The 23,653-nt window shown below is 44.9% G+C and overlaps 6 protein-coding genes across 7 annotated transcripts; 3 read left to right on the top strand and 3 right to left on the bottom strand.

The window, feature by feature from the left end:
- The first annotated feature begins 1,061 nt into the window (after nt 1–1,061).
- Nucleotides 1,062–4,108, top strand: PV05_11129. Of its 2 annotated transcripts, XM_013454584.1 has the most exons (2): nt 1,062–1,395; nt 1,559–4,108. In XM_013454584.1, the coding sequence occupies exon 2, from the start codon at nt 1,591–1,593 to the stop codon at nt 3,520–3,522; it is 1,932 nt and encodes a 643-aa protein (XP_013310038.1). In that variant the 5' UTR covers nt 1,062–1,395; nt 1,559–1,590; the 3' UTR covers nt 3,523–4,108. The 2 variants fall into 2 exon arrangements, with proteins under 2 accessions (XP_013310038.1, XP_013310039.1); XM_013454585.1 differs by having other exon boundaries at nt 1,062–4,108.
- PV05_11130 (uncharacterized protein) lies at nt 4,037–5,540 on the bottom strand. The gene has a single exon (XM_013454586.1). It carries the CDS (start codon nt 5,427–5,429, stop codon nt 4,662–4,664), a length of 768 nt encoding a protein of 255 aa, XP_013310040.1. The 5' UTR covers nt 5,430–5,540; the 3' UTR covers nt 4,037–4,661.
- A 118-nt stretch (nt 5,541–5,658) lies between these two features.
- On the top strand, nt 5,659–8,195 carry PV05_11131 (uncharacterized protein). Its single transcript, XM_013454587.1, has one exon. It carries the CDS (start codon nt 5,809–5,811, stop codon nt 7,612–7,614), a length of 1,806 nt encoding a protein of 601 aa, XP_013310041.1. The 5' UTR covers nt 5,659–5,808; the 3' UTR covers nt 7,615–8,195.
- On the bottom strand, nt 8,150–10,105 carry PV05_11132 (uncharacterized protein). The gene is made up of 4 exons (XM_013454588.1): nt 9,726–10,105; nt 8,935–9,631; nt 8,749–8,872; nt 8,150–8,689 (listed from the first exon to the last, which is right to left on the bottom strand). Exons 1-4 carry the CDS (start codon nt 9,810–9,812, stop codon nt 8,638–8,640), a joined length of 960 nt encoding a protein of 319 aa, XP_013310042.1. The 5' UTR covers nt 9,813–10,105; the 3' UTR covers nt 8,150–8,637.
- Nucleotides 10,106–10,333: 228 nt separating this feature from the next.
- PV05_11133 (uncharacterized protein) lies at nt 10,334–13,557 on the bottom strand. The gene is made up of 4 exons (XM_013454589.1): nt 12,790–13,557; nt 12,696–12,744; nt 10,575–12,647; nt 10,334–10,522 (listed from the first exon to the last, which is right to left on the bottom strand). Exons 1-4 carry the CDS (start codon nt 13,290–13,292, stop codon nt 10,436–10,438), a joined length of 2,712 nt encoding a protein of 903 aa, XP_013310043.1. The 5' UTR covers nt 13,293–13,557; the 3' UTR covers nt 10,334–10,435.
- Nucleotides 13,558–21,855: 8,298 nt separating this feature from the next.
- PV05_11134 (uncharacterized protein) lies at nt 21,856–23,648 on the top strand. Its single transcript, XM_013454590.1, has 2 exons — nt 21,856–22,210; nt 22,292–23,648. Exons 1-2 carry the CDS (start codon nt 22,113–22,115, stop codon nt 23,598–23,600), a joined length of 1,407 nt encoding a protein of 468 aa, XP_013310044.1. The 5' UTR covers nt 21,856–22,112; the 3' UTR covers nt 23,601–23,648.
- Nucleotides 23,649–23,653: the final 5 nt, after the last annotated feature.

Here is a 23,653-nt window from a genome sequence, read left to right on the forward strand (position 1 = left end):
TGCTCCAAAATAGCCCGGGAAAGCGCGCGCTTGGTAGAGATTAGGGGCCATAGAATACAGTCCCATGTCTCTCAAGCGAATGGTCGATACATCAGGCAAGACCAGAGACTGCCAACTTGAAGTTGAGAAGAGAGGTCAAGACGCTTACGAGATGGCAGTCGAGCTGAGGTGAAGCAAAAGCGCTCAAGGAAAAGGAGTTGCCAACCAGGCAACAAAGGCCAAGCAGAAAAAGGAGTCTGCCCAGTTTTCTTGCCAGCAAGCGCAACGTTCCATTGTTGGAGCCATAACGGCATCTAATCTTATCCAATCTCCCTTCATCTAATCAAATCGTCCAGCTGGGCATGCTGGATTGCACTAGATGCAGGCTGCAGCGGGGAAGCCAAGCGAGGCAAGGTAGGCGAAGGCTAGCGAGCCAGGAGAGCACCGGCACTGCGGCAACAGGCTATCGGGCTTTGTCCGTAATCGGAGGCTGTCGAGACGATTGGACAATACATCGACGCGCATTGTACGCAAGTACGAAGATAGGCGACTTTTGAATGAGATATCCGAAACCCTTCGTAAATCGCACAGAATTATCGGAAAGCTCAAAATCACGATATACACAGTAGATGGCCGTACCTCCATATCTCTAGAGATCAGAGATCAGATATGCCAGAGCGAAGTCGGAAGAAGGAGACTCACAGCGGGGTTGACAGATAAAATTTCATTAGATGATGAAAGCCGATATCGATCTAATCATATCTCCTCCATCAATGGCACGCTGGATCCGATGGTGGGGCAAGAGATGCCGTGCCACCATGTACCGTGTGTTGATTGCGAGCAGTGCGGAACGAAGAGCGAAAGGACACCCGTTGTCCGGCACCGACATGTAAGATCAGGTCTTTACGAACAGTCACAAGATTATAAGGAATTGTCGGAATGCAGGGAGCAGTGAATGGAAAAATATGGGCGTGAATAGGTGATGGGGATCAGTCCATCCATCAGCCCACCGGCTGGCTTGGAGTTACCAAGAGAAGTCCAGAAGCAAACCAAATTGGGCTGATGGCACTCTGAACGGGTCACCGATATCTGCCGACTTCCCCCATTATTCTTAATCTTTTGAGCCTCCCAAAGCCCCCCCCAGCGCTTTTTCCCTTCCGCATTTCCATCACTCACTCACTCGCAAAGTGTACCCCTTTGCCATAGCTGCTTTCCTGTCGCCCTTCGACTGAAGTTGCTCTTGTTCCACCCTGCGATGATCCAGTAACACCAACAGACACGACCACCTCTTTCCTTGGAGTTGCTGGTTCAAAGTGTCTCGACGCGTACCGGGGTGGCTTGCTTTGGCCTGCGCCGCCCATCGTCAAAATTCCGCACAACGCCCGCGGGGTTACATCATCAGCAATCTACACGAACGTAAGTTCTGGCATGGATTGCCAAAGCTCAATCACTCGCTTGCATAATGCTGCCAAATCCCCCTCATTGCTTCAACTGAATGGCCTTACTTCAATGTTGCGGACATTCAGGAAACGGATCCCATCATTCTTTCTGCAGCCAACTAATATTCATATCTCCACAGGTGCTCGCCTCGGCATACCTTTCCGTTACACCATGGCTTCGCTCAACACAATGGCTGCTGGCCACGAAGTACCTCTCACGGCACACTCCCACCCTCATAACCCCATACCTGAAGATCCCACTCGAACGAGAAAAGTATCAATAAGCACGTCACAGTTTGGTCGGTCGCCTATGTCGACTGCAACCACCGGGACGTATTCAGACAACGAGGCTTCGAGCATAGACACAACACCCACCACGCCCACCGACAACTTGTCAGATGATTCATTCAATGAACAGCAGGACCGGACGTACTCGAAGCCCCAACCTAAGCAGCGAAGGGCCTCGACGGTCCTGGTCTCGGAGGACTCGGAAGATGCACGAAGATTTCTGGGACAGGCTGGCACCGCTACTTCTATGGTACAAAAGGCTTGCTGTGGTGGTGGATGCTGTATGCTACAAGAGCTGAAGTTCAAAGGGGCAGCAGAGGGTGTCAAACCGATTCGAGAGCCAGATAATGCCGCATATCGAAGTCTGAAGCTCAAACTAGGCGCACTCAGCCTCGATAGCGAGTTGACTGGTATCGTCGACATGCCGGCAAAGACTGTTTCGCTCGAGTCCTTGTCAACATCGTCAAACACCACCTACGCTCAGCCCCCGAAAAAGACCACCGAAGTCCTCAAACATCCTCCCAACTTCGTTACGCCACATCCACCCTACCAAGTCTATTCCGCTCCTCTATTCCACGCTCGCGAGCTGACAAAATCTGGTGCCGAGAAAAGGACATACCACTTCGACATTGATGTAACAGATTATCCTACCGAAGGTGGAGACGTCGATTTTGTCGTTGGAGGGGCTATTGGTGTTTGTGCGCCAAATTCCCCCGAGATGGTGAACAAGGTCTTTGATGCCCTTGGCGTGCCTAGCTTCGTACGGGACAAGCCAGTGTTGCTCAAGACCACAACAGGAAGATGGCCGACTATTTGGGGCGATGATGCGCCCAGAGAGCTCGTCACCACCAGGAGAGAACTTCTGACATGGTGCTCAGACATTCAGAGCTACGCTCCGACTAAACAGCTCTTCCGACTTCTGGCTGAATATGCAGAAGATGAGCACGAGAAGATGATCTTGATGTACTTGTCTTCAGCCCAGGGCCAAGGAGCGTTCTGTGACCTCCGAACTGGCCCATACACGACTATACCGCAACTTCTCACGGCTTTCCCCTCGACCCGGCCTCCGCTCGACTATCTACTATCAGTTCTCAATCAACTCATGCCACGTTTCTATTCACTCTCTCAGGACCCAATGGTCTCTTGTCAACGAGATAGCACAGAACGCCGAAGATTAGTCGAGATCGCAGTCTCCGTGCACGAAGCCGAAGATTATGCCACCGGCATGCGAACGGGAGTTGGCTCTGGATTTCTCGAAAGGCTAGCTCGACAGGTCATAGAAGCCGAAAAGGCAGGCAAGGACCCTAAGGATCTTGACCTCAGAATTCCCATGTTCAGAGGTCTGATGGCGAACCCGCTTGCCCGGGAGTTTGTCACCGATGGACCAATGCTCTTGATTGGTGCCGGGGTCGGGATTGCTCCCTTCAGGGGCTTCGTCCATCGCCGGTTGAAGTCGGCCAACTGCGCCAACAAAGTCTGGGTTCTGCAGGGTATTCGGGACAGTCTACTGGATGAGCTTTACTCGGGCGATTGGGGCGTGCATGAAGACAAGGTCAAGAAGGTAGTTCAATCGCGTCGTGGAGAAGGCCGGTATGTCCAGGAAGAAGTCCGGCACCAAGCTGACCTGGTATGGTTTATCATCAATGCCCTTGACGGACGGATTTTCGTCTGTGGAAGTTCCAAGGGCATGGGCGAGGGTGTCGAGGCGGCACTCATTGATGTCGCCATGGCCAAGGGGAAACTGAACCAAGAAGAGGCCAAGAGTTTTTGGGCAGAGAAGAAGGCCTCCGGTCAGTACATTGCGGAGACTTGGTAAAGAGACCGGAGTCACATTCACGGTCGGGAGGACATGGTTTCAAAATTTTGTGTTGTGAGCGGCTGTCTGAAACAATTACCTTTACGATAAAGCGTCCGGTCTCGAAAAGATATCTCAAAAAGCCAGCGAAGATCGCAGGCAGGGCAGCATGAGGTGCAAAACCTTGCAGCGACAACGTGTGAAAAGAAAAGGAGGTATTGTCCCAGCGTTGAAAACGAATTGCACTCATCATGATCAATCGTACGAATCGAATTGTGCAAAGGTACGGCCCGCATCTCACGGCGAGGAATGAGGTACCTACCTTTTGTGTGTCACAGTTTTCTGTCTACATACTGCGGCATGGCAAAGGCGTTGAGAAAGGGTCCAAGGAGGCTTACTGTTGGCGTTCGAACATATACACGGGCCGGGCAAGGCATGAAACCTGGTCAGGCGCGAAAAGGAAGGCTATTTAGTGTTAAGTGTATTCAATATTCACACTTTTTTGGACGACCTGGAAACAGCAGCTTTTCTTTTGGCTGATTGTCACGATTACAGTTATGGATACGATAGGATGTGATAACTTGACAATGTCATTTCCAACAATTAATTCTTCTGATCATGTTTAAGATAAATGGCGGAATTCTTGCGATATATCTTTTGTCGAAGATATTCTCCTCTCATCATCATCTCATCCCTGATGGGTGTAGGAGGCTCATGCCTTCTTCTTCCCATCCAAACATCCCCCTGGCTGCCAATCCTGATGCGTATTCCCTGGTCTGATGTTCTCGTTCCCGTTGTTCCGCCTGGAGCACGACACCAAGCAGAGCACGGCAGGGCAGAGCCATCGTGGCAAGTTGGAAGACAATGGTGTACTCGAGAGCTTGGTGAAAAGAATTCGTGTATCGGAAGAGAGGATCTGGCTGTCTGGCTGGGAGCCGTTCGCTTTTCCTTGGTTGGGCACAGTGTCTCTGTTACCCTTTTGGGAGTCTTAAGTGTTCGAGCTGGCAAGTGGGCAATAGGAGGCATCCTTGGTGAAGCACAGCGTGACCACACTTTTTATCCAAGCTTGGTAGAGGACCTGCTAGCCCAACGACCTGTTTTCGATAAGACCACTCGGTGTTGTTCTCATAGTGCACTTCCACCATATGAAGCGTCCTCTTTCAACTCCTAGAACCTCGGAGCATGTCCATGTAGAGCCTGGCGAGTTCCCAGTCTACCGTGCCCGGTGCAACTTTGCCATTTTCTTCGCGTTGGGTCCGGCCAAAGAAGACTCGACTATTCGCTAGTGATATGCCGGTGCCTTCGGTCAGCGCGTCAACCACGCCGCGGACAAGTGTCTCGTCCTCCTTGCTCACACTCGCACTCGCAGTTGCACCATTGGTCTCGTTGGTCGGTCCTGACTCGGCGTTGTACGATATTTCCAATAACATGCCCCTTATACTGACGGGCTGATTCGCACGAGGCGGCGCCTTGAGATCGCCTAGGCGGATTGTCCATTCTCCATTGTGCAGTGCGAGCGCCGTGCCGTTCTCGACGACAAGAGATTGCCGATGAGCCCACTGAGGTTGCAATTTAGTCCCGATGAGCTGGGTGAATGTGTCGGCGGTGGAAGCGGGAATGGCTGTGAGTGATAGTGATAGCGGGACAGGCTGCTCTGTAGGTTGAGCTTGGGATTTGTCTTTGGGCAGGACCGTGCCGATGAATGTTGTCTGCGGGCTGTGCGAGAGCGTCAGGATACTGGTGGACCTGCGCTGGGAGATGTCGGCCGTGGGGAGTAGGGATGATGTGTCCACGAAGAGGCGGTGGTCGAGGGAGAAGGGTGGTAAGGGCTCCGCAGGAAGTGAGCGCGAGATGTGCGAGATCAGCGTTGAGGAAGGAGAGGGCTGGTTCGGAGGGAGTGGGAGGAAGAAGAGGGCTGTTGAGGCCATCTTCGAGACATCAGGGGAGGATGGAAGAGGTATACAACAGCCTCTTTTGTTTGCAGGTACCGTAGCGTATACTGCCTCGACGGGTATCTCAAATAAAAAGAACAAAGGGCGATGTCACTGCTTTCCCCGACTTGAAGTCATAAAAAGTGAGTGGATTCTGCGGGGGAAAGTGTCAACACGAGTCATTTCCAAGATGGCCTTCAGGCACCCCCCGATGATCTGCTGCATACGGGGGCCACCAGCGCAATCGTCGTCGGAGTATTGTCTCGAGGCATCCCGGTTCGCTGGAGATGATCTAAGAGCAGAACGTGCAAATAGGATGATCAGCTATCCACCTTGACAACCTGTTCGGCTGACTTGATCTCATCAAGGCGCGATCATGATCCGCATCCGAAGACTCTGGCTGGTCCCAGCGTTCTTCATCGCCTGCGTCGTGTATTACCTATTCCTACAACCCAGCAGTACCCGCGAGCCTTCTTTCCAATATCCTGCCAATGCCCCCGACGGAAAGCTACATTGGACGAAACGTCCAGAGAAATATCCGGTCGCAAACGTACGCGAACTGCCCACTGAGCCCCTTGTAAACATCCCTCAGATCCAGTTCGACTTCCATGCCCAGCCCGAATCCGCCGCCGAGAAGAAGACCAGAGAGACGAGACTGAGAGTCGTCAAGGACGCCTTCATACACGCTTGGAACGGGTACAAGAATCATGCTTGGGGCGCCGATGAAGTTGGACCGCTTAGTGGTACCGCGCGTACGAGTTTTGGAGGTTGGGGCGCGACCTTGGTCGATACGATGGATACGCTATGGATCATGGATCTGAAAGATGATTTTGAAAAATGCGTCGAGGCGGTGAAGAAGCTCGATTTTACGACGAGCCAAGAGGAGACAATCAACGTCTTCGAGACGACGATTCGATACCTGGGAGGCCTGCTGGCTGCCTACGATCTATCGGACGCAAAGTATCCGGTCTTGCTCGAGAAGGCGCAAGAGCTCGGCGAGATACTATACTCTGCATTCGATACACCTAACCACATGCCTATGGCGAGATGGAGTTGGCGAAAGACTGCTCTGGGCGGTGAGATCGAGCCGAGCACAAACACCCTACTGGCCGAGATCGGGAGTCTGACCGTCGAATTCACACGATTGAGCCAACTTACGGGCGACATGAGATACTTTGACATTGTGGAAAGGATTACTGAGCAGATGGATTTTGCCCAGAACCAGACCAAGATCCCAGGCCTGTGGCCGACCATCGTCAATGCGAAAACGCTTGCATTTGATTACAACCATTTTACAATGGGCGGAATGGCGGATTCGACCTACGAGTACCTGCCAAAAGAGTATATGATGCTTGGTGGTCGCGACGGAAAATATCGGCATATGTACGAAGAGGCCATCGAAGCCGCGAAGAGATATTTATTCTACAGACCTATGCTCCCCTCTGGGGAAGACATTCTTCTCAGTGGCAACGCCGCAGTGACCGCTTTGGAAACGATACCTATATCGAGTTTGGACCCACAAGGCCAGCACCTCGCTTGTTTCGTCGGTGGCATGGTCGCGATCGGAGCAAAGATCTTCAGTCGACCTGATGAGTTGCACGTTGCTCGCCGTCTTGTTGATGGCTGCATCTGGGCTTACAACGCCATGCCGTCCGGATTGATGCCGGAGACCTTCCACATGTCAGCCTGCCAGGTCGGGATCAATGAGCCAGCGCCGGGCAGATGCGAATGGACAGACGATAAATGGTATGAAGCGATCTCGAAGAAGCATTCACCTATGGGCCACAAGGAGATGACTGCCGTCGAGCTGGGGAAAACCCTGGTCAAGCAGCGTCATATATTTCCTGGCTTCACTGACCACGGCGATAACCGATATATTCTTCGTCCCGAGGCCATCGAATCCATTTTCATCCTGTACCGCATCACAGGTGATGTGAAATTACAGGAGGCTGCGTGGAAAATGTTCCAATCGATCAATACCGCTACAAAGACGCCAATTGCACACGCTGCCATCTACGATGTGAGGGCGCAGATGCCGGAACAAAGTGATCGCATGGAGAGCTTCTGGTTGGCTGAGACGTTGAAGTACTTTTACCTCATTTTTAATGAGCCCTCGGTCGTCGACTTGGACGAGTGGGTGCTCAACACCGAGGCGCACCCTTTCAAGAGACCGACAAGTTGAGCCAGTATAGACCATTTGCATTCAAAATCTGCATACTGCATACTGCCGCGGAAAAGCAGCGAGTGGTACTCCATTCAACGCTCTCCAAATTGCTCGTGATGTCGGTCTGCCATGCGAGGATGACCACCTGCCTGAGGCGCAGAACGGAGGTCGGCCGACTTTGGATACCCTGCATCCCCCAAATTGACTGCGGTGAATCGAAAGCTCAAACTTGCATGACCTGGGACTCAGATCGCGGTATATCACACCAAAGCAAAGTAGAGCTCGACGTCAGAATCATGCCCGTCCTGGCCTCTATGGACTGTCGATAGGGCTGGTAAAGAATACAAGATGCCCCAGGTCCGTGGCCGTGGATTTGCATCGCGAATGATTGACGTCGTGCTTCGCAGCTACCTCCAGCGAAACCCCTTGTCGACATCCGCAGTACGATGCATGGGAAGGAAGGGGATAGCTAGGAAGAGCGAGAAAGCTGAGAAGCAAGCCCAATTTGTCCGCTGCCCCATAATATACTCGTCCTGGTTAATATGACCATGCGTGATGAAGCAACAGATTCATTCCAGGTTGAAAGGACCTACAGGCTGTTTCTTATCTATCCTATTCCTTCTAATCCTCCCATCATGAACGATCAAGTCTGCTGTACTCAAATCGTCTCGTTATCATTTCCGTTCAACCGCAAATGCATGATCTCGCGGTTGTGCTTCTGCCTTCCCTCGGCACGAAATATCAAGTTCCTCAGTATTTTCTTCCGCCCATGGACATGGTTCCAAATCGGCATAAAACTTAGCCTAGAAAACCTGATAACTCATAACCCGCCGAGTCCAACACTTCAAGACGAGGCTCAATAGGCCTACAGATGCGGAAAGATACTCCATGCTGCCCTCTTGGACTAAGGCAGGAATATTATCATCATACCGAAGAAAACGCCTGCGTTCTCTTTGGGCTCGATGCCGAGAACACTTTCCTCCTCACCGCACAGCACAGAGCTATGGCGTCCTGATTCGTGTTGTTACGGTTCTAACCTCCCTAATGACCACCAGTCGTCGGCAGGCCGAGGTAGACCTTGAAGGAATCGTAGCTATTGCACTCGTCAGTATCCCTGTGACAGTGATCCAGTAGAGGGAAGTAAGGACGTACATGAGCCACTGGAACGCAGTCAAAGTTCCGATCATGACAATTCTGACTGGGAGACCGTTCCATAGTCCGGTAAAGCCAATGTTACCGTAGATTCGGCTCATAGCCTTTCCAGCGGACTCTCCGGCTACGCACATATTAGTCAACATTACACTTCCCACATTCTGATCCAGAGCGAGGGCAACTTACGTTTTCGATCCGAATTCAGCTTGCTGACCATGACATCGGCAGGGTGACTGACGACCGCACATGCAATACCAGCAATATACCCACCCAGAAAACTTACCCCAGTCTGCTGCAGCTTGTTATAACTCTCCTTGGGCTTGCCGAGCGTTTTGTAGATCTGGTGCACCGTCTCCTCAAACGTCGCAAATTTGCACATGGTATACGGGATCTGACGGGCCCAGAGGGGTGCGATACCCTTGTACAATCCAGAGATACCTTCTTTCTCGACGACCTTGCTCCATCCCTCGCGCAGATTGTGGGCGTATGCGGGCATGGTGGTCTGCATGCGCACTTTGATCGATTCGAAGGGACACAGGAAAATGTCGGCGATGAACTCGGCGGACGCGCTTGCGCCAAGGTACACGAGCGTGCGGTTGGTGTTAGGGAACAGGTTGTCACCATACTCGTGCTTGAAGACCTCGTAGAAGCCATACTTGCCGAGGCCTTGGAAAGAGTAGCCAACGAAGGTAGGTGCCCAGCCAAAGAAGACGCCGCGCAGGCCGTCACTGGCGAAAATGGTACGCCAGGCCTTGAAATTCGAGGTGTACAATTTCGGATCGACTTGTCGACGGGTTTTGACCAGATCAAGAGGTGTGACGAGAGTATGGGTTGGACCGCAGGCAACTATGCCGCCGAGCATGCATGCTGCGAAGTATTTGGTCTATACATAGAAGTGTCAGCAGATGGTTTGCCATTGATTGTAGCCACTAGTTTTGACAGTGCCTCCCGTCGGGCATCGGAGCGTGGCTACATACCGAGTTTGGCTCAATCTTCCCAAAAGGCTGTGATTTCAGTGTGTCCGCTGAAGGAGGCTTCAGCGAAGTCGAAGCTGTAGACACCATCTTGGAGCCTTTCTTTCGCTGGCAAGGTTAAGCTTCGAAGGTCAGTGAAGGGAGAGGCAGAACGAGAGAATAGACCCGCGTCTAGGGATCTGTAGGAACACGATGCACAATAAGGTCAAAGCAATTCTATCACCGAGAGGAGAATCAAGCGAAGACACGAGAGTAAATCAAAATAATAGAGGCAGGAACGAGATCGACATGGTAGCTCCAAGATATGGCTCACGGTCAGCCGCGACAGCCGCAAGAACCGTGCACGACCCAAACCATGCACGACCATGTCATTGAGAAATAAGTGGGTGATAAGGACAGTGGGAAGATGGCATCAGAAAGGATGATTTGGCTGAAGTTGGACTCGCGCCGAGGATTCCGGTCGATCGACCCGTGACATCATGCGGCTGGAGAAGCCTGAATCGGACCGGTCTTAACAGCGAGACAGGGAATAACAGGAGGCCACAGCGGGGGCACGACAGGGGCCACCAGGCTATTGAGGCTCACTAGGAACGGATGGGACCGCAAGAACGCTGATGATTCAGCATGCACATTCAGCTCACTCAGCCAATAATTGCTCGGTTTACTATAACTATACGCTCACACGGTAGCTCCATCCGCCTAAGGCTGAATGATTACATCCTCTGGCCCATGCCGAAATCGTTTCCAGCTCCAAATAGACCCGCCGTCGTCTCCGGGGGAAATAGTTGATCCCATTCCGCCTGTGAATATAACATTAGCCTCGTACGCGACGACAAAGACTTGACTACTTACCCAATTGATGTCCGACATGATAGAATCCCCTCGAGGAACGCTTGCCGGAAATTGAGGTATATTGACTTGGTCGTTTGGAAAGCCAGACCCAATCCCATACGGGTTGCTGCCAGCTTCTTGAGGAATCGCCGTTGTTGTGACTGGAGGCAATGAATGCATCGTAACAATCGGCGGCAATGAGTTGTTTCCTGGACCCAGCACTGTTCGCCAGCCCACCTGGTCAGGGGTGATCAATGGCGGCCAGGACTCGTTTGTACCTGAGTCGCTCGGGCTGTTGAAATCGATTTGTTGACCAGGAGACGTCTGGTTTGGCTCCGTATAAGGGGCCTGCTGCTGCGGTTGCTGTTGAAACTGCTGCCGAGCTGGCTGTGGGCTTGCACTTTTGGCTTTGGTGGTTCCGCTTTCTCGCCTGTACGTCGCTCCCGATGGCTTCATCTTCTTCACATAGAGTGTGGCCGGACTATCGAACCCCCAGGAACTGTCAGTGGCATATGTCGAATCCACCGCCATTCCCTGCCTCGAAGCCGCCGATTCAGGAGTTCCTCCTGGCCCAGAAGAGGAAGACATATTTGTTGACCAGCCACTGGCTTCGACTGAAATGGCCTGTGTGCTTTTGGCGGTCGGTAGATTGGCGGGGGTGTCTTTCATACTGACTGGAATCCTGATCTTGCGAATTTCGGCATACACCATTGTCCGATCCCGGATGGCGGCAATGATAGTCCGGGCTCGCTGCGTCCGCGATAGCGACAGATCAGGCTCAAAGACGTAGTCGAGAACATTCCAGACTCGGTCTGCTTCTCTCAACCGCGGCTGATTGTAGATGATTGTCAGTAGTAGAAATGCCATGTGCCATTGCTGATGCACCCCGCTGAACCAATTCCACTTCTCCAGGGCCGGTAAACGTTCCATTTCAACTGCACTCTCACATGCTTGCACCGCACTTTGTACTGTGACAAGATTGAGTCGTTCAGGAACTCGGTTACTGGCGTTGTTGAGGTATCGGTGCAGAACCATGACATACATTCGTTGGATCAGTAAAGTCATGAGCAGCTGTGAATATTTCTGGATGGGGACATCAAGGTCAAACAGGTGGTTGTACTTGGCCTCCATGGCCCGACGGAATGATTCGATTTTCCCCAGGATGTGAGTCAGGGAGACTCTCTTCTTTTCCAACCGGATACGATCGAACCAGATAATGCGCTGCATCTCGATGCATTCGAAGCGGATTCGTGATGCCGTCATGTCTGTCCATCTGTCCTTGGCTTCTTGAGGATTGGCCTGCAACAAATCGGCGTCATTGATGTTGAGGGGAAATCGTGTATCGTAATCTTCACGCTTGATCCCAGGTCTAGGACCCTGAGTTTCGCAAGTCCGGAAATCCAAGATGCATAGCTGGAACCAAACCATTCGCCGGACATGGCAGTCAACAGGGCTAAGACCGTAGACGTCTTGGGGATCGCGATGCAGCCCCATACACTCGGCCAATCTAATGGCCATGCCAACTATGACAGAATGTGCACGAGATATCTGGTCTCGACACATAGGGATAAGGTATATGACCAGAGCCTGGAGCGTCTCCAGTTTCGTGGCTCGGAGGAATTGGGCTTTACTCAACGACACCTCTGTTCCTGTTTGGAAATTTCCAAGGATGGTGCTTTTCGGTCTTCCAAATATAGTCGCGACATCTCCTTCCGGCATACTGGCTACGGCCGAAAATAGTGTCGAAAGCACAATGGATTGCTGCCATGCTGGCGGTTCTAGCCCAGCTAGCACGGCCGTCCAGAAATTATCGTAATGCAGTTGGAAACTTGGCCAGTGTACCACCCGGGCGAGGAAATGAACGTTTTCGAAGTACTTTCGGATCAAGACGTCGGCGGCTCCTTTGGCCGGCAGGAAATTTATCAAGGATCTTTTGTTGCCAACGTCGCCGAACAAGAAGCCAGACCCAGGAGCGATATAAGTAGGTCCAGGCGCCAGGAAATCATAGCCATGATCGGGAAGTAGAGGGGCTGCAGAGAGCTTTTCCTCAGGCGTGCGAAGGTCGGCACTTGGGTCATCCAGTTGACTTGCAACCTATGGCGTGTTAGCATGAACTTCCGTGGCCGATTACCAGGAAGTCACCTCTTCGCCAATTCTCGGCCGGAAAAAGCCTCCAAGGCGCTCGGTGAGCCTGGAATCGTCAGTGTTGCGCTGTCGCATGATGAAAGATCGTTACCTCATTTTCCCCACCTTGATTCCCAGGTCCAGAACATCGTCGTTGGCATCATCTTCATAAGCTCCGTCAATTACTGCTAGAGGTGTGGGCTCGAGGCCTTTTTCGTCTTCAGGGACAGCAGCTTCATTATCAGAGCTACTATCTTCCCCTCCTGGAAGATCTGCAGACGTTCTTCGCTGCGACCTGTCGCCAAAGCTTGGAGTAGGCTTCCCTTCTCTGCGAGCAACATCCTGCTCAAGAACTCTCTCGAGCGAGCCCATTTTCTCCTTGATCTCATTAAGGCGCTGTTGAGATACAGAGTCCAGGGCTGGAGCCAGAAACAGACAGTCACGCGAGAATTTGTTGCAATTGGTACAAGGATGAAGTTTGTCGCATTTCAGCTTGCGACGGCGACACTCCAAACATGATGTGATCATCCGATTTCTGCGCCGCACTTTCTGGGTTGCCAATCGACCTTTCTCGCTCGCGGCAGCATCGTCTTCAAGAGGCTGTGGCTTCTCCATTGTGATATTAGCGTTGAATCTGGGCGCTCAGGCATTCATAAGTGTTGTGAAACAGGCAACGGTGATGGCCTCGTGGGTTACCTCCTAATGTGCACCATTTGATAGCGGGGCAGACACAGCCACACGATACCAAGGCTGCGAGGAGATTCCCAAGCGGCCAGATGCAAGGGAAGTTCGAGCCCTCTTGCTGTGACACTGAAGTACAGATATTTTTGAAGTCGCAAATCCGAGCTATGGTAAGCAGACGTTGAGAAGAGGATTGATGGGGGACAGATGGTCAGAGACGGCAAATACAGGAACCTGTCTGATATCGAAACGAAGCAGCGGCACGTGCACGGCTATACGGGCCAAGGTCTTAGCCTCGTACTCGTACCAGGTAGTCGAGATTCCCTGGCAGCCTGTCTTGTCCCTCAAGATGCTTGATGCACCTCAAGATTCGGGCTGTGATGACTGGTACATAAGTGGCCGATCCACATATTACAGTATCATCCACGGCACTCGATTGCCCCTCGAACTAACAAACTAGGCGCTGAGTAAGCCGCTTATCCATGTGCTATATCCTACTGTGTTAGGGCTGAAATCGCCAACAGACAACATGACTAGTCTATGTTCACATTGTTCAGTGGAAAAGTCTCGGCAACGCTGGCCTTACGACCTCTTCCTCGTCTTCACAGAAGCCAGCATGTCCTTGGGCATTGTCGTAGATGTCACCGATGGCGGAATTCCCAGAAGATGTGACCAACGGATCTAAGGAATGTGGTATGGCCGCTCGTGGTCTACTTACTTCGCCGTTCTCCTCACCAAACCCGACAGCAGCTCATCACGTGCGCAGGACAGAGTGTGGTTGTAGCGGCGGAAGAGATTGATTAACTAACTAATCTAAGAGGGAAAGACTGGCCGCTATATGTAGTCACTCGTAACTGAGCGCAAGGAGGGGGAATACTAGGCTGGGCAAGTATCCCGACGCTAATATCACATCCTCCTCTACTTCCTTACGAGCACCTGCGAGTCACGTGTTCTTGTTGTTCTGCTAAGCCGTAGGGCTCGCAACGCATTATATCTTCCCTTCTTTCCTTTCATCTCATTTCTCTCTCTTTTATAATATATAAAAGGTATACCGTCTTTCTTACTATATCGTATTTTAGGGAGTAATGGTCTATTGAGATCGAGAATGGCTCGCAACGATAACGACGACACCGCGCGAGGCATAGAAACCCTTAAATCCTAGCCCTTTCGCAAGGTTTAGAAGTTCTTATTTTAGCCCTTTTATAGTTTCCTTAATTTACGCCATTTATAACTAATAAATTTAATGCGCGATAACAACCTAAGTCGTTACGTATTCTTACGACTAGAAAAGAGTAGATATATCTCGTGAAAGAGATGGGAATGAGCAGTAATCTCTTAAGTTAGCCTCTAATATCTCGTCGATTAGTTAGATATTATAGATGTCCCTATATCCCGTAGAGAGTATCCCTTCTAGCTCGATACGCGTAGATTCGCGTAGATCCTACGAGGTTCGAACCCCGTCGTCGTCGATCTTAGACCCTTTTTATATATCCCTATAACTATATTAGTATAGTTTATTAATTAGACTCGCTAAATTCTAACTAATAATTAACTATTACGCTCGTCCCCTTATATTATACTGCAATTTTAAGAAGATATACTAATTTATAGTTATTGTAGATCGTTTCGAGAGCTTTCGCTTTAAATCGATAAAATCCTTTCTTTAATCTTTAATTAATACTTTCGTAGTAATCTACAACAATTCGTAATAGCTAGCAATAATGTACAATATAATATATCGACTAACTTTACTATTATCGCGACCTCGCGTCGCTTAGGTCGGTTAGTTACTAACTATTTCAATACGTAACTCATTGTATTCTAATGTACCCCCGACTAGACTTAGTCCGTAATTAATCGTAAGTAAACTCTTTTCCTTTAATTTAAAACCGTTTATTAACGCTTATAATAGACTATACCGATTATACTAAGGTATATTATATATAATCGATTGGAACCGTTAATAATTCTAGTAAGTTTCCTCTTTATTCCTTATATATCCATTAATAACTAATAGTAATAGACTATATCTAGTGTAGAAATATATAAGGTCTCTTCTTCTCTTATCGTTCGATCGTCGATAAACTCAATAATAGTAAGTACTCTATATTCCTTCGTAACTATTCGTAACCGTACGAAATAGCTTATATATATTATTACTAGGGCTAGCGTATAGCTAATTACTCTCTTAACCAAAGTAAGTACTATCCGTTTCGCTTCGTTACGTATATTAATATACTAAAACGCTACAATACTACTAAGTCACGTAAATATACTAAGTAAATTTTTATTAGTTTTTATATTAATTCGTAATTAATAGTAATTATAGAAAAAAGCGTAAAGATAAAGGTAAAGGTAAATCGTAAGTACTCGTAATTTATATAAAATCTTTCGTAATTAATCGCAATAGTATATCGGTCGGCGTAATTAATAACTACTTCTTACCTATATTAGTAACGGCCTAAAAAGGTTCGTAAGGGCCTATAATCGCGCATATTTATTTATTATCGTAGAGTAATCTCTTTCTTTCTTAGAAAGAGTGTATATCTATATAAAATACGACGTAATAAATAGCAATAAAATAATTATATAAGATTTCCGTTTATAAGACGCTATAAGATTTAGTAATGACTATAGTTTATATTTTTCTTACTCTTTATTCTTTAGCCTTTTCTTTGTAGGTTAAGGTCGTAATCTATAACGAGTTATATTTTATTAGTATTAAGTAATATTTACTACTAATTTCTTTTATTATATTGAAATAGACGTCGCTCTTTTAATACTCTCTATACTATTAATTGTAATAGTAGGTTTTAAATCAAAAAAGTTTGTAATTAAAGGATTATAATAATTAGATTTAATATCCTCTACTAAAACCTTAAGAGAAGATTTAGATATTAGTTCTCTTTCTTCTAATATAGTCTTATTTTCCTAATCCTAATTAATTTTAATTGTATCTAACTATAAGGGCTAGAACTACAAGATTAGAATTTTCTATTTATCTTAGTCTTTCTTCTCTATCTAATTTAAACGTACTTTTAGACGTTTACCTAGATTAGAAGGAATAGTGGCTAATTCGTCGTAAGAAGGAGTATTGTTTTACTTCTTTTTAAAGAGTTTAACTACTTCTAGACTAGTAGTATTGATTTAAATAACTTGTTTATACAATCTTCCCTAGATTTTCGAAGAATTCTAGAGCGTTTCGACTCGGTCCCCTTATAATCTAGCTAGAATAAATCTCTAGCTATTAATTAATATCCTAAGTTTATTATCTTTTAGGTTAGCTAGACGATAAGTTCCTAACGATATAGTCTTTACTACTTAATATAGACCGAACTAGCGTCCTTTGAACTTATTGCATTCTTTGGCTCTAACTAGAATCTATTGATTAATAAAAAGAGAACTCTCTTTAACGAGTTCCTTTCGAATCTTACTAGTTACGATAGCGCGATCGATTAAGCGTCGATTCGCTTATATATAAGCGTATTATAGTATCTCGATTCTTTATAAGGTTATCTCCTAATCTTTCAAGATATCTAATTATTAAGGATTATTATCGTTAATAGAAAGTCTTGGTTAATAGCTAAATAAGAGGTAATACAAGGATTTCTTAGTTATTACGTAGATTCTAATCTATACGATAAATAAGGCTTAAGGTAGATATTAGTTCTATAGAATAGTGGATTAGTTCGTAAGGAGATATATTAACGTTATCCCTAGAAATCCGTTAAAGTTCTCGACCTTTTCGTTCGTTCGCGGATAGTACGATATTATTACGCGATATCTTATCTTTAATAGCGAGATATAATAGATTATTACCTCTCTCGTTAGATTTTATTTATTATTTAAGAGAATCTCGCGTAGTACTTTATAAATTATCGTAATATAATTATAAAGAAATTTTATAATTATTTTAGCTTTAGTATTAGGTATAATAAGAGCTATTAGCTATCTAGTAAAATATTCGATCGCTATAATAATCTAATAGTTATCTACGAGTGTTTTTAATAGGATATCGATTAAATTAATCGTCTATCTATTAAAGATTTATAATGTTTCTTTATTAAGGGTTTATAGTTATTCTCTCTCTTACCCTAAATAGTTACGTTAAGAAATCTAACACTATAGATAACTACGTATAAAGGTACGTATATCTTCTTAAAGAGAAGACTACTATCCTCGTCCCTAAAAAACATTAAGAATACTAAGGTATTCGAGATATTCGTATTTAGTATATATTTATTTGAGGAAGTCCGTACGAAAAGGTATTAGAATATAAGGACTTTAAATATCGTTCTTAATACAATAGAGTATATTATCCTTAATAGTAAATAAGAATCGATCTTCGTATAGTTTCGAGCGGATATACGTAGGTAACTATTATCCTTCCTAGAGTAATTTAATTATTGCTTTAGTCTATTTATTCTTTTTAAGGCCGCGTAATGTAGTGAATTAAGTCGTAAGGTTCCGCGGTCCTTATCCTATAAGATTAGAACGTTAATTAATAGTATTCGAAGTAACCATTAAAGAACCTTTTCGATAGTAAATCTTTAAGTTATATTTAGAGAAATTAGTAATCTAATGAGCGAGTCGTTTCGTAGGGTTTCGTATTATTTAGAGATATTTTAAACTTTTATAATTTATAAAGATTATAATTAGATAGTCGTTTTTAATATAAATACGCTATATATTTAAGATATATTTAATTGTAAGTAGTTCTTTTTTATAAATAGAATAATTAATTTTTATAGACGTAAGCTTTTATTCTTTATAAGTAATAGAATAAAGTTATTTTAAGTTATAATTCTTTTAAAGTAAAACTTTATTAATAGTCTATTTACTAGTATCTATTTTAATAGAAAATAATTATATTATATTTGGCTATATTAAGATAAAGATATTCGTAAGGGCTTATTTTAAGGATTAAAAAGTATTCTTCGCTATAGTATTTTATTTAATTTTTCGAAACTTATGTTTTCTTTCTTTAATATCCGCTTTTTATAAAAGTAGAAATAATAGAATATAAGTATATATAAAACTTTATATATATCTACGATAGTACAAAACTAGACTAAGAAATTATCGAAGTTTATATACGTTAGTTAGAATTGGCTATTAAAGAATAATATTGATCTTTATCGTAAGAGATTAGATCTATTCGTTTCTAATCGTATAGCTATAGAATTTAAGTTCTTTTATAAGAAATTAATACTTTAAGAGTTTAATATATAAGGAATATATTTCGAGTATCTTAAAGATATTCGTAAAATATTGTAAATACTCAAGGAGATCGTTAAAGTAGATAAGTATATCATTAAGATATATAATTACGAATTTTACGATATATTTTCGTAGAATATAGTTTATTAACGCCTAAAATATAGCTAGCGTATTATAGAGTCTAAATAGTATAGCGTAGTATTCGAACTTTTTTTCTTATATATTAAATATAGTCTTCTTATAATTATTAGAATATACTTAAATTTAGTAGTATCCTTATATAAGATCTAGTTTCGATAGAAATTTAGTATTCTCGATAAGATTAAGATATTCCTAAATTTAAGGTAAAGGATAACTATTTTTGATCGTAACAGTATTTAACGCTCGATAATCGATATATATTCTTTACTTATCTCTTAATTTTTTAACGAATAAAATAGGGAATCTCTATAGAGACGTAGATTTACGAATAATACTCTATTATAATATCTATATAATCTATTAACTTTACTCCGCGATATATATTAAGGAGAGAGGATATATATTAATATTAATTAACGTAGAATTACTCGTAAAGATACGGTAATCGTCCTAATATATAGAGGAAAGGATAGTAGAAAGTTTTTTCTTAAAGATTCTCTTAAATCGTTTTAAAAGGGTATATAACGATTTATTTTAGTTTATAATCGCTAGCTAAATTAGCTCCCTAGGAGTAGTAGAAAGATCTTAACGAGGATACAATCCTTTAATATACCCTAGAAAGAGACTAGTTATCTTCTTTTTAAGAGCTCTAAGAGTCGTATAAAGGCTTAATAGTTAGGTAGTATCTATATTAGTACGAATTAAGTTAGATAGATTTACGTCGATAGAAGAAAGTATATAGAGTATTCTAGATTTATTACGGACCTAAATTCTTATTTATTACTAATCGATTTTAAGATTAGCGATTCGCAATCATTCGAAATTAAAAATTAGATTATAATCTAGAATTTTAAGTATATAGGCTATTAAATCTATAGAATACTAATAGATATAGAGCGTAAAGCGAACTCTTTCTAGATTAGCGATATATATACCACTAGCGACTTAAACCTAATATAGTAAAGGATTAATTTCGATCTCTATCTATAGCTTACGAGTAATATTAATCGAAAGGTATTACTTCGTAACCCTCGAGTTAACTAGGACTCGTATAGATACGAAAGTTTAAGTTATACTTATAATATCTCGTAATTAATAGGTAGTAGTATCCTATAGATATATCTTAAGGGTATAGATTTATTCTACTTTACGTAATTAATCGAATTAGTTAGAATCCTTTTAATTTTACTATTAAATTACTAATCTAGTCGTTTACAATATTTCTTTATTTATCTATAATTCTCTTTAATCGTTATAAGATCCCGTAATAGTACATAACTTTCTAGAACTCTCTAGTTTCTCTTTATTTTTTTACTGTAGTTAAAATTTTTTAACCTCTTTACTCTACTAAGGTTATCGCGTACTAAAACCTTCTTGGCCTCAATAGAACGAACCTTTATAAGTAGTTAATATTAATTTCGTATAACTATAAAATTAATAGTCGATAGAGCTATATTTAAAGTAAGTAGTATTTCTTCGATACTAGTCCTACTATTCTTTTATATCTTTACTAGATATTGCGATAGTATATACTATAGTAAAATATATTGACTTCTATATATTATCTCGATAAAGTATTCTAGAGAGAGTAAGAATATAATCTATCCTATATTATTTTACTCTCTTACGAATATATACTTTAGTAGTCTTAATCTATTGTTATTAATTAGTATACTTAATATATTTAAATAAGGCTAGGTCGTCCTATTTAGAGTATTCTATTATTTCTATTTAGATAGTATTATTAAGGCTAGTGTAAAAATACTCCTTAATCTTTAATGCGGTCTTTTCCGACTAAATATAAGCCGTAAGATAAATTAGATCTTAAGTATATTCTATAGTAGGGCGGTCGCTTTAGATATATATATACTACTAGTTACGTAGTTAAGATTACTTATTATTATCCTTAAAGATCTCGCGTAACTAAGTAAGATAGTTAGTAACAGTAAGTATAGAACCGTAAATTAACGTATATATCCGATATATATGTCCTATAAAATAGATAGACACTATTTCTACTTTCTTACGTTCACTTATCTAGTGTCCTCGTTAATCGTAGAAGTTAATCTAGTTCGTAATATCTCGTATATAGTCGTTAAGTTAACTATTACTATAATTACTATTATATGCGTATAGTTCGCGTATTTTTAGCCCTTACAAAATAAAAGTATTATCTATAACGCTATAATATTATTCGCTAATATACGTATATATTCGTAATATTTCGCTAAGTTATTCAATAGTAATACTATTGGACTAAATGAAAAGCGAAATACTATATAATACACTAAGAGAATTAATATTAATAGGTATAGGGTTCTTATCTTAGCTACTAAGGTCGCCACTACTACTATTATTAGTATAGCCGACCTCTAGAGAAGAAGGGAGGTTTATTCTACAATAGAAGGGTCTAGAAGGAAGAAGAGTTAAGGCGTATCCGTCCGTAACAACGGGGATCTAATAAACCCCCCTTTATTTTGTTCTCTTCTTTCTTCCCTAATGTCCTTATTAGCTAAAAAGTCTTCTTTTCCATAAGACTTTAGCTTCTCCGCGCCGTTACATCTAATTACCGTACGTTTTAGGGGTTTTAGGGCCTTAAAGTCTATCTTACCGACTCTCCCTTCCCTTTTCGGAAACTAGATATACGTAATTACGGTATAATACGAGTAGTTTCGTCACTACTCTACTAACCTCTTTAGTAAAAATCTCTTACGTTGAGATGTTAGAATCGAGGTCGCTATCGTTATTAAAGTCGTCGTCGAGGGCCATCGTCGACGTAGAGGACAACAAAGGATCGAAGCAGTTAGAATCGTTGCGGGCGTATAAGACCCGCTAACTACCCTTACAAGAGAATACGGCCGCTCTTGTAAGTAGGTTCGTTGCTACCACCTGTGGTTGTAGCGGCGGAAGAGATTGATTAACTAACTAATCTAAGAGGGAAAGACTGGCCGCTATATGTAGTCACTCGTAACTGAGCGCAAGGAGGGGGAATACTAGGCTGGGCAAGTATCCCGACGCTAATATCACAAGAGCCCGCAAGCAGCTTCGAGCTTCGCATTTCTTGGCGGCTGAAGCAAAACCTCAAGACACGCTCGACCCTTCGAAGCTCTTTCATCGATTCCAAACATTGTACAACCCTTCATCGCGCTCGTCACGCCAGCTTTTGAGGCTCAACAAATCGTTTCTTGTTCTCATACTTGAAAGATTGGTACGATTGTTCATATATAGCTTGTAGCATAATTCGAGCTCGTGACCGCACCTGGCGCAGGCTTGCAAGCTCAACACCCTCGTCCTGCCTGTGACTGCCCGAAAGCTGTAAAGAGTCCTCGCCAATCAATTGAATTCACCAGTCGCGTGAGTGTCAGGCTCTTACAAGAACGACTACGAACAAATATGTCATTCAGCGACGAGGCTTTGAAAGCCAAACTATCAACCTTAAATGAGACTCAAGATAGCATTGTATCAGTCTCACAATGGATCATGTTTCACAAGTACGTCAAACCTCAGCTTCTGTGCGCAGCTTTGGCTCGCTCTAGACGCATGGGGGGATCAAGTTTCTAATGTACCTTCAGGAGGCACGCAGACCGAATCGCGAACTACTGGCTCACCCGACTCCGCGACTCACCACCCGCCAAACGTCTCAACTTCATCTACCTAGTCAACGACATTGTCCAAAACGCCCGAGCACGCAAGCGCTCAGAGTTTCCCGATGCCTTCTCCCCGCTAATGGCCGAAGCAATCCAAACGGCCTACCGCTCATCACCACCCGAGACTCAAAGCAAGATCCGTCGTGTCGTCGAAGTCTGGCGCACGCGCAATGTCTTCGAAACGCCCATCTTGGAGGCGATTGAGGTGCGAATCGATGAAATCGACAAAACCAAAGGCTCGAGCGGCAAGAAGACCCTGATGGGTCAGTCTCTGTTCAACTCGTCCTCATCAACGGGGATGCCCAAGGAACTGGAGACTCTTGGACCGCTTCAGATCGCAGTGACCAAGGAGACTATCTCAGCCCGTCCGGCCATCGACACGGCACAGACAGAATACACAAAACTGAACGACCCCTCAGCGGTGTTGCCCAGCCCGCCAGTATACGCCGCCCGGTTGTCCAGCCTAATCAAGTCACTCGCAGCAGCCGAATCCTCCGTCTCAGCGAGCGTAAAGGCACGCAAGGCTTTGATTGCTGATCTGGAGCGTATCCTGGAAATTAACAAATCAGCACTAGCTAAGGACGAAGAAACGTACCTCCAGCTCGAAAGCAGGAAGACCAGCACCGAAGCTAAGAAGCGCGAGGTCGAAGACAGCATCATTCGTGGTCTGTCAGCTGCCGAGCAGTCTCCAACTGAGAACGCTGCTGTCCTGTCACCAGACCTCAACAGTGCGAATGACGCAAGTGGTTTCCGGTCCGAGCGGCCTGAAATTGAAGAGCTCACACCTGAGCGTGAGATGGCAGCCGACGAGTACGCCGGCTTTTTCCAGTCACCCTCGCAGCCTCAACAGGATGCGGCTTACCAGCCATCTGCGTCGCCGCGGGCTAGTAATCCAGCGGTGGCAGCGGCGTTGGCCGGCTTTTCTGGAACCGATTATAGTCTGCTGGGCAACACGTTCGATGGAACTGCGTACGGAGGTGGCACAGCTTCAGGTTCACTGACGCGTGGGCGCTCGAGTAGTGGGCAAGGCACGAACGGACTAAGCGCGAAGCGGCGTAAATTGTCGCATGGGGAAGAGGAGTTGGTACCTGACTTGGGCGAGATGGGAATGGAAGGGTTTGGGCAGGCGGGCGCGGCGGTTGCAGGCGATGCTCATGGGGCGAATGAAGATGCGTTGAGGAATCTGGATGAGGATGTGAATGAGTTGTTGAGGCAGGAGGGTGGCGGCCAGTAGATCAGCAGTCTTCCTTTGTACTACCACAACGATCAAACGCCTTCTGACACTGA

This window comes from Exophiala xenobiotica (genome assembly GCF_000835505.1).
Source record: "Exophiala xenobiotica strain CBS 118157 unplaced genomic scaffold supercont1.7, whole genome shotgun sequence".
Classification (NCBI taxonomy): Eukaryota; Fungi; Ascomycota; class Eurotiomycetes; order Chaetothyriales; family Herpotrichiellaceae; genus Exophiala; species Exophiala xenobiotica.

Excerpts from the sequence above, each read along its gene's own strand:
- PV05_11129 (XM_013454585.1), top strand. The coding sequence starts at position 1,408 with ATGGATTGCCAAAGCTCAATCACTCGCTTGCATAATGCTGCCAAATCC.
- PV05_11130 (XM_013454586.1), bottom strand. The coding sequence starts at position 5,429 with ATGGCCTCAACAGCCCTCTTCTTCCTCCCACTCCCTCCGAACCAGCCC.
- PV05_11131 (XM_013454587.1), top strand. The coding sequence starts at position 5,809 with ATGATCCGCATCCGAAGACTCTGGCTGGTCCCAGCGTTCTTCATCGCC.
- PV05_11132 (XM_013454588.1), bottom strand. The coding sequence starts at position 9,812 with ATGGTGTCTACAGCTTCGACTTCGCTGAAGCCTCCTTCAGCGGACACA. Across the intron at positions 8,873-8,934 it reads GCTGAATTCGGATCGAAAAC|CCGGAGAGTCCGCTGGAAAG; the intron begins GTAAGTTGCCCT and ends ATATGTGCGTAG. Across the intron at positions 8,690-8,748 it reads ACTGCGTTCCAGTGGCTCAT|CTACGATTCCTTCAAGGTCT; the intron begins GTACGTCCTTAC and ends CGAGTGCAATAG.
- PV05_11133 (XM_013454589.1), bottom strand. The coding sequence starts at position 13,292 with ATGGAGAAGCCACAGCCTCTTGAAGACGATGCTGCCGCGAGCGAGAAA. Across the intron at positions 12,745-12,789 it reads ATCAAGGTGGGGAAAATGAG|GCTCACCGAGCGCCTTGGAG; the intron begins GTAACGATCTTT and ends TGACGATTCCAG. Across the intron at positions 10,523-10,574 it reads TCATGTCGGACATCAATTGG|GCGGAATGGGATCAACTATT; the intron begins GTAAGTAGTCAA and ends TTATATTCACAG.
- PV05_11134 (XM_013454590.1), top strand. The coding sequence starts at position 22,113 with ATGTCATTCAGCGACGAGGCTTTGAAAGCCAAACTATCAACCTTAAAT. Across the intron at positions 22,211-22,291 it reads CAATGGATCATGTTTCACAA|GAGGCACGCAGACCGAATCG; the intron begins GTACGTCAAACC and ends ATGTACCTTCAG.